Below are 14,786 nucleotides of genomic sequence, written 5' to 3'. Positions count from 1 at the left end.
TATACATGAAGTATACACTTACTATTCAATCTCGATCAACTCAAATCACCTCTAAACAGTCCCAAAATTTAGATATAAAATTCTCTTGATGTTTTGAGTGTTTTGATATATAATTCGCTTTGAAGCAATTCATGTTTTCGGTACGTCAATTTTTTTTCAAAAAAGAGGAGAAGACAAAGAATAACAAAGAAAAATGATGAAACAGAAGACAAATATTCACTCAAAATCACCTCTGAACAGTCCCAAAATTTAAATATGACATTCTCTCAATGTTTTGAGTCTTTCAATATATAATTTGCTCGAAATAATAATGTTTTCGATACGTCAAATTTAAAAAGAGAAGAAGAAGAAGATGAAGAAGAATGATAAAGCAGAAAAAAAAGAATAAGATGATGAAGAAAGATGAGGAGGAGGAGGAAAGAAGAAGAAGGAAAAGAAACTATTAATGATAAAATGTGAAAGAAGAAGAAGAACCATTTGGCCGATTTCAATAATTTTGACAATTAAACTAATTTTTTGGTAAAGCAAAGGACAAATTGACCCCACTTTGCATAAGTGTAGAGAAAAAATTGAAAGAAACTTTCCTTGCAAAATAGAGAAAAAGGTTAATGAGTGTAGATAATCGGTAAAAATAAAACAAAATAAAATGTAGGAGAAGAGAACGAAACTTTCCTTGCAAAAGAGTAGATAAGAAAGGTTAATTAGTGTAGACGTAAGAATTCTCGTAGCTATAGACAATGTAGCTGCAAAATCTAGCCGTTCATATTGTCACGTTAGCCGATCGAAGGCGAAGGTACATCAACTGTATATTTTCTCTCTCTAAACAGTAAAAGTATCTCCTTGTCCAGACATACCAAGTTCTCTCTCTCTTATCGGACAGTGACCTGGAATAGATTTGAATATCGCTGGCACCAACTTTAACAAAGTGTAAACACACCCCCAAAACCTCTCACAAAGCTGCAAAAGCCCTCTCCACTGCAATCTTTTCATTTGAAAAAAAAAACCCAGAGTAGCCCCTCTTCTCAGTTCACACCTTTTCACTTCCAATTTCACCCTAAAAAAAGAAGAAGTGCATTTTCTGTTAATCACCGTTTTCAGGTTTCAAGATCTTTGTTTGTGCAAGTTTTTTCTCAGATCCCTTGTGGATTCAATGGAATTGTAATCATTTTAGGTGAGTAGATGTTTTTCAGAAGCATCTGCATTTGTTTGTATTATTTAACTGCTACTGTAGTTATATCTTATGAGCATTAGTGTTCTCAAGCTGAAAATAGTCCCTGGGTCGGAGATTTTTTCTAGTCTAGTGCTACTGTCACTTGATTTGTTTTTTTCACTTCTTTGTTTGTGCCTTAAATTTTTACTTATGGTGTGTCATGTTTACTTTTTAACATTGGTTTGGACTTGACAAGTGAAGTCTGAGTTTCTTATGTGTACTGTTTGGTTATTGTCTTATACTAATTGTACAAGTTTATGTTTTAGCCGGTGGAAGGAAAAAGTTATATATTTTGCATTTGAAATCTGAACTTCGAAAGTTGATGGTTTAGCTGTGATTTTTCTGATCCTTTGTGTTTTAATCTCTATATTCTGTTTGATAATTGTTTTCTTGTAGTGCGTGGCATAATTTATATATCTGACTGTTACCTATTACAATGAAGAAAAGAGACTGTTTTTTAGTGCTTAATTATACTTTAAAGTCTCCTTTTCCTACAACATCATGCAACATCTTATGCTTGTGGTTTCTAGAATTGAGGATTGCTAGTTTGCATCTTTCTAGAGCATGATGGAAATTGACAATAACAGTTCTCTTTCCGTAAATGGGTCGAGCTTTGCAAATGGAATTCACCAACTTCCAGGAGTAGTTGCTGGCAAATTAGATGATGTTCCAAATGGAAGTTTCAGTGTTCAAGGATTGGAAAGAAGTTTTCAGAGTGCTGTGATGGTGAATGATAGTGAAACGGTTGGTTCCACTGCACAAGAGGTCACACACGAATCAAATACTACTATAGAAAACGATCCCTGTTCAAGTTCTGAGGTAAGGGAGTTCATTGCTGGTTTATTAACATAACTGGATCTTTTCTATGCCAGGATTATGAAATTTTTCTCCTCTAGGGACATGAAGCCAAAGAATCTCGAGAGTCTAAGAAATCCAAGCAGCCCAAAGCTCCAGGAAAAGAGAAAAATACCTCATCCATTGGTGTCAAGAAAACCAAAGATGGCAAAGATGCATCAGCTGGTTCTGTTGTTTCTAATGGTTCTCTAGCCTCTCACCAACGCACTAAACGGACTTCTTCCCTTGTTGTAAAGAGTAAATCATTTAACGACAGAAAAACTGTTGATAACAGCTTAAAACCCGCCGTAGCCCGTGTAAATGTCAGTCATGCTAAGGTAAAGGTGCATATCATCATGCTTGTTGTAGACAAATACAGCTCAGGGCACAATAGTCTCTTTAGTTTGTTAGTTTTATGTGCTTCTGTGTGGTTGCTCATTACTACTATTATGTCTTTCTTGTTGCAGCAATCTGGCCAACCTGATGCAACATCACCTTCTTCAAATGCCGACGGCCTTAAGTATGTGCTCTTTCCTCTACTAGTTGTTTAACCATCTGTTGCATTGATCTGTATGATATTTAAACCGAGAACTTTCTGAGAGATTCTAATCCCTTTCTGGCCTTTGTTTCTGAGTTTCTTTAAGTCTTCTTTTGTACTCTTTACGTAATGTAAGGTATCTTATCTCCTCGATGGCTTGTAAACTATAATCTCCATCTACAGGGAGAAAACAAACCTGACACTTTTGAAGGAATCTGCCCCAAATAAAGTTGATGGAAACGCAGAATCACTTTTGTATCCTATATATGCTGATCTTTCTTAACTTTTTCCTCTACTTTTTTGCTTTCCTTTGTACTAGATAATTTTTTTTGTTTTTTCTTGGATGCATTTGGTTGAAAGGATGAAAAATTCAGTTTATCCTTAATCACTTTACAGGAGTCCTGCTGCAGATGCCAAGCCTCGCAAAGTAGGTGCTCTTCCAACCTACAATATGAGTTTCAAGTGCGATGAAAGGGCTGAGAAAAGAAGAGAGGTTAGTTTTCTCCTTGCATCAGCTGAAAAACCTTGATATATTCAATTGGTTTCCATTGTAATCCTATCCTGGAAACTTGATAGAATTTGTTTCTGTTTCGTTGAACAGTTTTACTCTAAGCTTGAGGAAAAAATCCATGCCAAGGAAGTTGAGAAGAGTAATTTGCAAGCGAAGACTAAGGCATGGTGACTGTTGTGCTTCTATCATTTTCATGATTTAGAAAGTTTGTTATGGCTTCCAGCATTGCCTTTTAAGACATTCATCTGTGCTCTTTGTATTTGTCAATCAGGAAACTCAGGAAGCTGAGATCAAAATGTTAAGAAAGAGCTTAAAGTTTAAAGCAACTCCCATGCCAAGCTTTTATCAGGAACCTCCTCCTCCCCAGGTGGAGTTGAAGAAGGTAATGTTGTCTCTCTTTTATATGTCACAAAACTCAGCAATAGTTCATGTTCTATGACGAAAACACCTATTATGAAAAAATGAAAAGAAAAAAAAAGAATTACATTTAAAGCGTTTCATTTCTTTGCATTCCTTTTCTTTTGAATAGATCGTATGCTAAATAGTTTCTTATACTTTAGGTTTCTATAATACTACTCCTGTTAGGCTCTGTATACTTGATGTGTCTGGATTTCATGATTGATCTGATAAAATTTTAACCAACTTTTATGTGTGACCTTGGGTGACTTTATACAAAAAATAGATGAGTCATGTTATCTAGTTTTACTTAAATACAAGAGTGAGGACTCACCTAATGTGAAGCAATAGTCCAATCTGATATATCCATTGCTGCTTTGGCTAGCATTAGTTGGATCCTCTTTTTGTAAAGGGTACTTTGGTAAAACTCTAAACTGAAAACTGAAACTTATACTTTAGTTGTTTTATCAACTACTTCATTGCTCACTGATTATAGATTATTTTTGAAGATTTGTCTCTAACTTGGAGCATTTTAGTTGCTTCCAATGTTTTAGCTATGTTGCTCGGACTCTTCAAAAATGGCAATGGGTGCGTGTCGGATTCTCCAAAAGAAGTGTATTTTTGGAGAATCCGACACGGGTGCGGCATCAAAAGTGAAGAGTCCGCGTAACTTAGTGTTTTAGGCAGATTTCTAATCCGTCATATGATGTGCATAATTTCTAATCATTAACTTTTTCATTTATAAGTTCAGAATAACATTATCAAACAACCATTACTTCTGAAAATGACCAGATGGCATGTAAAATGCCTATTATCTGAAAATGTTACTTCAGAAAAATCAGCAACGTGGGTAGGGAAGGGGACTTTACTTGAGCCTGCTTGGATAGGCTTATTTTAAGTACTTCTTAAGTTAAAATAGTTTTTAGGCTCTTTTATGATGTTTGGGTAAATGAAAAAAGTATTTTTGAACACTCATTTTAAGGCAAAACAGCTTTAAAAAAGCTAAAAGTGAAAAGCTAGGATTTTCAACTTAAAAAAAGCAGCTTAATTTTTTTTTATCAAAATAGGCTCTTAATTAATTAATTATTGCATTATCTAATATATGGTTGGCTTTGTCGCGTAATTTATTTATGAAAGTAAAGAGGTCGTGTCCTATAGATCCTTGGCTCAAGTAAAACATAATAACAATAATTATTGAAAGAAAATGCAGTAGTGAAGAAGCTATGCTAAAAATAAAGTAGAACAGAACAATAACAAATAATATGGTAGTTGAAGCAAAGAAAACAATAAGTAATAATATAATTGAAGAATATGATAATAAGAGAGTAATAATAGGAACAATACTGATAAGGAAAACACTTGACTACTTATTAAGCTTCTAGCTCAATCTTCCACTTCAATATTCTCCTATCTAAGGTCATGTCCTCAACAAGCTGTATGTGCTCCATGTCCTATCTAATCACCTCTCCCGAATACTTTTTTGGGCAACCTCACCTCTCCTCATACCCACCATAGCTAACCTCTCACATTTTTTTACTGGGGTATTTGTGCATATCCTCTTCATATATCCGAACTATTTCAACCCCGGCTTCCTCATCTTGTTCACCACAAAGGCTACCCACACCTTGTCTCAAATATCTTCGTTCATAATTCTATCTCTCCTAGTATGCCACACACCTATTTCAACATCCTCAGTTTTGCTACTTTCATCTTCTAAACTTGTGAGTTCTTGATTGACCAATTCTCTACCGCATACAACTAACATTACCATTTTCAAAAAAAAGAAGCTCTATCGCATACAACATAGTTGGTCTGACAATCACTTAATAAAACTTACCTTTAAGTCTTAGTGACACATTCCTATAACACAAAACATCAGATACGAGCCTCAATTTCATCCATCTCTAGCGCCAATACGATGTATAACATCAACTTCATTCTCTCCATTTTCTTGTATTATTGACCCATGATACTGGAAACTACTTCTCTTGAGGATGACTAGTGTTATCAAAGGCGCTTGCCTTAGCACCTCAGGTGAGGGGCAAGGTGAGGCGTCGGTGTGTCGCCTTTTTGCTGCGAGTCGAGTGATATGAAAAAGGCGAGCATGAAGTTTTGAAAAAAAGAAAAAGGCCGCAACTTTTAAAACTTACAAATGTAATTTTAGTTTTTTTTCACTAACCTCTTTTCAATCGACTACGCAACTGAGTTCGACTGTGTCACTACCCAAGCTAGACCCTAGATGTGACACGGCGAATAGGATCTCGAAAGACCATAAAGAAGCCTCTTAGCATAGCATGACGTAAGAATACATGATAATCAAGAGTAAACTTAAATGCGGAAGATAAGTCTCAAAAATAGAAGTCTCAATAAACGATAATCTAAACATAACATCTGAAATAAGTGGGAAAAGACACACTAGTCTGACAAGCCTCATAGGATCTCGAAAGACCCTAAAGAAGCCTCTTAGCATAGCATGACGTAAGAATACATGATAATCAAGAGTAAACTTAAATGCGGAAGATAAGTCCCAAAAATAGAAGTCTCAATAAAAGATAATCTAAACATAACATCTGAAATAAGTGGGAAAAGACACGCTAGTTTGACAAGCCTCCACTAGCATTGACGGGGGCATAGGACAGCCCTAGCTCACCCAAAACATCTGAAAGTGAAATGAGTCTAAAATAAAAGACGACATAAGTGGTTGCGCAGTCGAAGCATGAGAATCCACCAATCAAAGCACGTCGATAGAAACCTGTACTAGCCACGAAATTGGATAGGAGCGTCATGACCTATATTATGAAACAATATAGGCAAAAGAGTATGCGTCAATACTATAAAATGTATTGAGTATGGCGAATATGCAATGCATGACGTATATCATAATAATGCAATGATCAAGCTAAACATAATAAGAACCTTTGAAGGCATCATTAGAAACCTAAGACATGGTCAATGGAAATCTTGTAAAGAATTCATAAAGTAAACACAACATAGTATGAATCATAAAACTTTGTGAGAGATACTGTTAACCGACATAAACCATAAGAGTTATATCATGGAGTCTAGTGTCTACCCACACCGAAAAGAGGTAATCCTACTGGCCAAGGTAAGGACCACATCACCTAAGTAGATCCACTAAGCTATCAAGCCTCAACTAACGGATGACCCTTTCTTCTATGGTGGCACATAGTTATAGGACTAAGGAATTGCTTCTAGAGACCCAACCTGTGCTAACAGGAGAGCCTCCATTTCGAAGTTCGCTCGGTACTAGGTGATGCTCTCAACAAAATATCATACATAAACATGAACATATCATAATATTAGAATATGGTAAGAATCTAGTAATACCAAATTCATTATAACATACTTGAGTCATAAGAATAGCTCCTTCAACATATCATGATCTCATAACATATTCATAAAAGACACTTATCTAAAGCATCCTAGTCATGATAAACTTTTTCATAAAAATTCATATTGATACTTCATCTAGAAGCATCCTTAGATCATAGTTCATAAAAATCACGATGTATGCATGATTGCAAAACATGACTCATATTCATAAAATAGACATAGGGCATGTGTTCATGTGAAATTCATCAAAAACATGTAATTGAGATCAATCTATGCATAATAAGATCATTGAGACTGAATTAAAGCATAATTGAATGAACCCAATGCAAGATCATCAAAACCCTAAAAAATTGGATTGAAATTCATGGAAAAAGTAGGGAAATCTTTGGGACTCCATGGATGGGAGAGGATCCATGGATGAAATTCCCACATACCTTGCTGAAATCAAACCTAAGATCTTGAGAGGAAGCTTGACTTTTTGGAATCCTTGCTTGGCTTGAGGAAGAAGACTTGAGAGAAAATCTTTGAGTGCCTTAGGAAATTTTGAGAGATTATGAGGGAATGAGGAAGTTTGAAGGGTTTGGTTATATATAGGTCATCCAAAATAGTCCAAAACGACATAGTTTAGAGGTTAAAATAGTGGAAAATGACCAAATTATACCTGACTTAAAATTGTCGAAGTGCCCTACGGATGGGACCTAGGTCCGTAAGACCTTCTACGATTCCTTAGAAGCATTCATAGAAACCATGTCCAAAATCCAAAGCTACTGATTGGCCCTTCAACCCTGGTCTATGGGTCGTCAAACCCTCTTGTCCTGCACAACTCCAAAAAACCCAAAAATCAATTTCAGAGAACCTCACCGTACGAGCCATCCTACGACCCGTCAAACTTTCTACAATCCGTAGGACCATTCGTCGAACATAACTTGAGCTATGGGAATTTGCCATTTCTTCAGGACCTTCCTACTACCCCATTCTACGGACCTAGGACCTTATATAGTCAGTAGATGGCACTCGTAGCTCGAACCCATACTTAGGATATTTTTCCCAACTTCAGGACCCCACCTATGAGACTCTCCTACGGACAGTAAGTCTTCCTAAAACTCGTAGGTTGGCTTGTAGAAAGCTGCACCAGCAGACTTTCTGCAACATTTTCCCCTCATTCCAACCTTCCAACTTCCGGGGTTTTACAAACTGAGTCCAGCATCTTTGTCTTCAAACTTCAGCTGCTTGCAAAGGATGTTTCTTCTCCTTTCTTCTTCTTCTTTCTCCTTCTTCTTTCTCCTTTATTTCTATTGACTGGTTACTGGTGGATTCTTTTTTTTCTCCTCTGTTTCCAGCCTTTTCTTTTACTTTCTTCTTCTTGCACGACTTTTTCTTTTACTTGTTTTTGTCCTCTGTTTTCTACTATTTACTTTTAGTTTTTTAATTGAAATATTTGCTAATATGTTATTGCTATTGAGATTTTGGTTATTTATGTATGCAGTTAAATATTTTAATTTTTGTTATTAATTAGGGCCTCACTTCAAAAAGGCGAGTGTCTCACCTCTGCCTCAGGGCCCAGTCCCTTGTCACCTTTTGTTGCCTTCCAAAACACTCATAATGGCTTGATCAATCCTCACTTCCACTTCTGCCATGTGTGGTATGTCATTGACTTGCACTCAAAGTATTCTCTCTTAGTCTTTCTCAACTTGAACCTTTTAGGCTCCAGGGTCTGTCTCCAAACATCTCCATAGAACCATCCTAGGGACTTTGTCATATGCTTTTCTAGGTCAATGGACACCATATATAAGTCCCCTTCCACTTCCTATACTGCTCAATCAATATCCTTAACCTTATGATATGAATGACTTTTGTAGTTAAACGCCCCAATATGAGACTAAATTGATTCTCAGTAATAGACACACCTCTCCTCACCCTCTTCTTCGCCACACTCTCCCAAATTTTCATAGCGTGGCTTCGCAGCTTGATACCTCTATAGTTGTTGCAATTCTGGATATTACTCTTGTTCTTGTATAACGGGATCATCACACTCCCCCTCCATTCTTTGGGCATTTTTGATGTCCTAAAAATGATGTTAAACAACCCGGCCAACTACTCCATACCTGCATTACAGAGATCTTCCGAAATTCCACCAGGATCTCGTCTGGCTCGATCGTCCTCCCTATTCTCATCTTACGAATAACCTCAACCTCCTTAAACTTTATATTTCTATAACATCCAAAATCTCTACGACTCTCAGAGTGCTCTAAATCGCCCAACACAATAATCTTGTCCCCCTCTTCATTCAAGAGTTTATTCATCCCCGTTGTTTTGGCAAAAAGCAATATCATCATTGAAATGTGTTGCTTTTTGAAGTATGGTTTATTGGGATACTAAACATTTGAAGTAGACGTGATTGTCTATGAGGTGGTTGGTCAAAATAAAAAGAAAATTATGAGGTGGGGTCAGGGATGTGATAAGGATCGTAATGTAGGTTGTTTTGTTGGTTGATTAGGTGTTGTCAACATTTTGGAGTACTTATTGGATGCGTAAAGAACCATTTTATTTGATTCTTATGACTGAATTATCATGAGATTTCTATAGTTGCTTTTCTAAAGACAATTGATTCATGCTTCTCGTTAGGATAATATACTGGGTAATTTAACTGAGGTCACATACTCATTTTGGCTACTGTAGATTTGTTTCTTTCAGCTGAATCTGAACTTTAATACTGAAAGGACATCAATGTTGATTATTTTAATTTTGCACATTCTCTTTATCAGCTATAGTCACATCAACTCCCTCAAGATTTGATGTCAGCTAGACTGGGTCAATGATTTGGTTATGTATCTAAATTTTCATATATAAGTTGTCTTTGATCTTTAAGAAAATGTCTACTGATATTCATACCCTATAGCTCTAACTATTTGGATGACTTCTTGGAGGCATAATTTATCCACAATCTGTTTTCTGGTCTTCTCTGGCATGGATCACCTATCTGATGAATCAATTGCAGCAAATCATTTCTCATCTTGCTTTTTGGCACAAGATTATAAGTAATTGGATGAAGGATTAATACTGGGCTTGTTGTTGTTGTTGTTGTTGGATGAAGGATATTCAATATTGGGAAAAAAAGACAAGTAAATTCTCAAAAGAATGTATTAGTTGCATGTATGCATATAAGGAGGTGTTTTTTATTATGGCTTTTAATAGTACCTGTTTTCGTGTTTTTCCATCTGGGACTTAGTTCAAGGTCATCACATGCATAATGGTTATTCTGTTCAGGAATTTCTATCTTTGTTTTAATTTAGATCATTGTTTTATCCAGAGACTTTTTTCCAGTCCTCCTGGAATGAAATGAACCAAGGAAAGGTGCTTAAAGTTTGCCAATTTATTGTTCTGATTGCTTTTATAGTCCACTTTTGAAATGTTATACAGCCTCTGGCAGAAATGCAAGGTAAGACTGCGTACAATAGACCCTTGTGGTCGGGCCCTTCCCCGAACCCTGCGCATAGCGGGAGCTTTAGTGCACCGGGCTGCCCTTTTTATACAGTTTCTTAATTGCAACACTTGTCCTGCATTCTTCATATTTCTAAAATTTCATGATACTACGCTCTTCTTAATTCTGATTTCCACGGTACTACTAGGTTTGACTTGTATCTTTGTGAAAACTAAACCTTTATCAAAATCAAAGTATACTTTCATTCTGTGATAATTAAGCATAAATCCATTCAACTTCGTTTTAAGCTGTGATATGTCTACAAAGGAACGCATGAACTATCAATGGTTAATTTGTGGGTAGCTTGGTAATGTTGGGAAATCTTCGGTAGACTAGAATCGGTTCACTCCTTTTGGTACCGTAATGTTAAGATTGACATATTAATAATAATCATCTGCTGACCCTGTCTTAATTCCTGGTGGATTTCTTCTCTCTTTGTTACCCCATTTATAATTGTAGTATAAGGTACACAACTCAATGGTCTAAATGTCACGATCCGAAATTTCAGGTCATGATGGCACCTACTAGCATCCCACTAGTAGGTAAGCCTAACCCATTGCCCGAAACCAGAAGCAACGGGCTATCACGCGGAAGATAAATATCTGGAAAGTAAGGAACAAATGCCAACATAAAAGAAAATGGAGAACAAATATAGGAAATAAAAGGAGAAGAGATAGAAGCAAATGTACATGAATACCCCCAAGACTTGGTATCGGTCGGTAGTCGGGCATCTAATTTTAACTGAGTACAAGGCAAATACAAATATATACACAGAATTGTCTCTGAATGCAAAATAAAAACTAGTCCTAGTCAAATCAAAGGGAGATCGGCAACTCTGAACATCTGGAGCTTATCCCAGTCTCAGAATCCAAAGCTGCTCCGCACGAGCCACACGTTAACGGTGAGAACCCTTACTATGATCTGTAGGGTGAAGAAGTGAAGCATGAGTACCAACAAGTGGTACTCAGTAGACATAGGTTGATTGAGCTCTATAGACAAAGCAAGTACAAATAACATGTAAGGAAAGTAGAATACAAGCAGCTAAAGAACAAGTAAGTAAGGAAAGTACAATACCCATGAGTTGGATTATAAACTCAAGATACTTGAAAATATCTCTCCTAGGGGATGACCTGAGTATCAATCCTCACTTCCACATTTGCCTAGTGGGTAATTTCACTGAACTTGCACCTGTTTTAGTCCCGCTCAATTTGAATCTCTCCTAGGCGATGACTTGGGCATCAATCCTCACTTCCACATCCGACTTTGGGTAATGTCACTGAAATTGCATCCGTCTTAGTCCTACTCAATCTGAATCCTTTAAACTCCAGGATCTATCTCCAAACTTCCACCTTATCTTCAACCCCATGGGTGTCTCCTCAATTAATACTATGTCATCTACAAATAACATATACCATGACACCTCTCCTTGGATATGCCGCGTCAATACATTTTTTACCAAGGCAAATAAAAATGGACCAAGCTCTGATCCATGGTGCAACCCCATCACAATTGGTACATACCCGCACCTAATAGTTAGCTTTACTGAATTCTATATTAGATAGGAAGTTACTTCTGCCTTTTCTTTTCCTTCAAATTACCAAACTTGATAGTTTAAAGATAGTATCATCATCATCATAAGAAGGTTATTTATCTGCTCATATATGAAGATGTGTGTAGACTGGTTAGGTGTAATTTGTTTAATGCAGCAAATTCCTAATTCCAGTTCCTCTTGCTGGCAAATGTGCTTGTTGACAATACCTTTATATTGCCACTCCTTTTCAGTTTGTATTTAGCTGAACCTGAATGTTCTGGTCATTGTTGGATGTCCTCCACCATGGTCTGGCTTCTTTTTACTGCACGTAAAATTCACACTAAATGAGCTCATATCAAACTCTTAGCTATTGCTATGTCTTAATAGAGGACTCTAATGCTCATCTTGCTGGTTTGTTCTCACTTCTAAGTCATTTCTGGTTCTGTCTGTTTTACTTTTGACGTAGACAAGACATCTGATTTTCCAGTTATGCCTTTTGTCACTCTTTAATGTAGATACCAACAACAAGAGCTAAATCCCCCAAGCTTGGCCGGAGAAAGAGCTCCCCCACCAAAGAGGTAAAAGATTCTTCCATGCACACAAGTAGGTTGAGCTTGGATAAAAATGCATCTCAAAATCCTGCTAGAGGATATTCTCCAGACAATGTCAAGAAGCCTATGCGGAAGTCTCTTCCAAAGCTGCCATCTCAAAAAATCAACTTATTAAGTAATACAAAAAAGCCTTCCTCCATCAAAACGAGCATATCCCAGGAAACAAGTGAAGCTGCAGCTAACAACATGAGTGCAGTTGCTTCTCAACCAAACAACGTACTTGAGCAAACAAACGAAATTGAAACAAATGTTCAAGATCATGAAGCTACATCTGCTGTCGAAACTAGCCAGATTAAGACTCTTGTTGAAGCTCAATGGTGCAGCAAGCACTGAAGCTGTAACAGATATTCATGAAGCACCTTCAGTTCCCCCTTGCCTAAAATAGTGAAAGGTACAAATAAGACTTGGTTTGTTTGACAAAGGGAATGGAAGATATTTCACCAAGCAAATGATGTTTTGTCCATAGCAACAAGGTTGGTTGTCTAGTGTTCTTTTTCTTCAAGATTGCTGGTTTGGTCATTTTAAGTGCTGACAGCTTCAACGCAATATGAGGTTGTCATTTGCACCTTTTCTCTGGGCTAATTATGATTTAGATGGCTTCCTGTGTCTCCTGATGTTAGGTAATCGAAAGTTTTGAGAATTGTCTTGAAGCAGCTCAAGTTTTGAATTAGTAGAAACTTTGGCGCTCACTGGGCTTGTAGTGGCTGTTGAACATCATAGTTTTTGTTTGTTAATCAATATGTATTTATAAAAATCCATATACTCTTTATGAGGTTCGCTCCTCCATGCACCTTGATTTTCAATTCAATTTAGTGATACATTTGCTTGAAAACCATACTCTATTAGGTGCAACTCTTACAACTTGTAGTGAAAAGATAATGACTCATAATAGCATTCTGATGTTGAATCAGTTTATGGCTACTCATTTCTGAAGTTCCTCTGAGTCACAATCCTGTTCCCCTCACCCCCAAAAAGCAGGATCACATTTACAAATTCAAGTGGATGCCATGTTAGTATGTTTATTTTAGGTACTAGGAGTTGTTTTGGTCTTGTTAGAGACTTATTTGTCAGTAGAAAATATAGAAAAATTCTAGTGCTACAGAACTTTTTTTATTATCATTTATATTGCATGGAGTCTTAGAAAGGGTTGAATGGAGCGACATGGACAATCAATAGTTGACTTGGACTTGCATTTTTTTTTTGGGGGTAAGTTTGGGTCACCGATGGGACCGATCAGAGGATAATCAAAACTCAATGTTGTGGTAGCAAGTGCAATAATCTTTAGCCACCAACATGTGAATCTACTAACCCTCTTGGTTTTAGCCATTTTTGGATCTGTGAATGTCTAGATTCAATGTTGGTTGGCGAATATCAAAACTGAGCTGTTTTCAAAGTACTAATGTCTCAACCCAGAAAGTTCTTATCTTAAGTTGTTTTTATATACTTTGTAATCAAGTTGTGGAGACAACCTTTTCAAATGGGAACAACATTTGTGGCTTGAAAAAATAATATGTTAGTAATTTCTATTTTATGGATTCACATATTAATATATTTGTATATAAATATGTTATCATTACCGTAACCCATTATTTTGATCTAATAAAGCATTATATATATGGGCTTAAAATATAAATATCTATTAGTATGGATTTAATTATAGATGTGGTTAAAATTCATAAGCCTTTTCTTATAATCATGATGAATACTTATAAGAAAAAGGTACCTTTCATATAAAGATATTCTAAGAAAATGTAGTTTTAATAAAAAAACATTCTAAGTAAAAGTAACTTTTCAACGTGAAAAGACACATCAAAATCTATAAATAAGTCCCTAAATCAGAAAATATGTTCTTTTCTTTTTCTCTCCATCTCAAATAAAGAATAACACCAAGAATTATCTTTAAGGTTTAGAAGATCAAGTCCTTCAAATAAGTTATTATCATGCATAAAGGTTAGTATTCCCTTTTCATTATTTATTTTTATCTAATGATTTACTTGTGATTTTGGGGAATTCTCTAAAGTTTTCTAACACTAACCTTTTTCAAATAGGAAGTTGGGAACCAACCTTTCAAACTAATAAGGTTGATTTTTCTTTTATTACAATTGGTTTATATAAGGGAAACTTATATAAATATACTATATTAAGAAAATATTTATCATTTATAGTAATAATATTTTTTTTATTGGACACTTGTAATACATTTATAATACAATTTTAATACATATTATCGAGAATAATTTATAAAACTCATATAATACAAATTTTATTCATGGATAATATATTTATCACACATTTTAATACACTTATAATACATTGTGTC

The 14,786-nt window shown here is 35.9% G+C and overlaps 1 protein-coding gene across 4 annotated transcripts; it reads left to right on the top strand.

The window, feature by feature from the left end:
* The first annotated feature begins 753 nt into the window (after positions 1-753).
* LOC129889138 (protein WVD2-like 5) lies at positions 754-13,252 on the top strand. Of its 4 annotated transcripts, none has more exons than XM_055964317.1 (9): positions 754-1,171; positions 1,741-2,029; positions 2,107-2,382; positions 2,512-2,564; positions 2,766-2,837; positions 2,979-3,075; positions 3,184-3,255; positions 3,365-3,475; positions 12,371-13,252. In XM_055964317.1, the coding sequence occupies exons 2-9, from the start codon at positions 1,775-1,777 to the stop codon at positions 12,797-12,799; spliced, it is 1,365 nt and encodes a 454-aa protein (XP_055820292.1). In that variant the 5' UTR covers positions 754-1,171; positions 1,741-1,774; the 3' UTR covers positions 12,800-13,252. The 4 variants fall into 4 exon arrangements, with proteins under 4 accessions (XP_055820292.1, XP_055820293.1, XP_055820294.1 ...); XM_055964318.1 differs by having other exon boundaries at positions 755-1,171; positions 1,772-2,029; XM_055964320.1 differs by having other exon boundaries at positions 760-1,171; positions 1,798-2,029.
* The last annotated feature ends 1,534 nt before the right edge of the window (positions 13,253-14,786 follow it).

Source organism: Solanum dulcamara, chromosome 5, assembly GCF_947179165.1.
Source record: "Solanum dulcamara chromosome 5, daSolDulc1.2, whole genome shotgun sequence".
Classification (NCBI taxonomy): Eukaryota; Viridiplantae; Streptophyta; class Magnoliopsida; order Solanales; family Solanaceae; genus Solanum; species Solanum dulcamara.
Note: the sequence above shows the minus strand (reverse complement) of the source record. Positions and strands in the feature narration are given on the sequence as shown.

Excerpts from the sequence above, each read along its gene's own strand:
- LOC129889138 (XM_055964317.1), top strand. The coding sequence starts at position 1,775 with ATGATGGAAATTGACAATAACAGTTCTCTTTCCGTAAATGGGTCGAGC. Across the intron at positions 2,565-2,765 it reads TCAAATGCCGACGGCCTTAA|GGAGAAAACAAACCTGACAC; the intron begins GTATGTGCTCTT and ends CTCCATCTACAG. Across the intron at positions 3,076-3,183 it reads GGGCTGAGAAAAGAAGAGAG|TTTTACTCTAAGCTTGAGGA; the intron begins GTTAGTTTTCTC and ends TTCGTTGAACAG.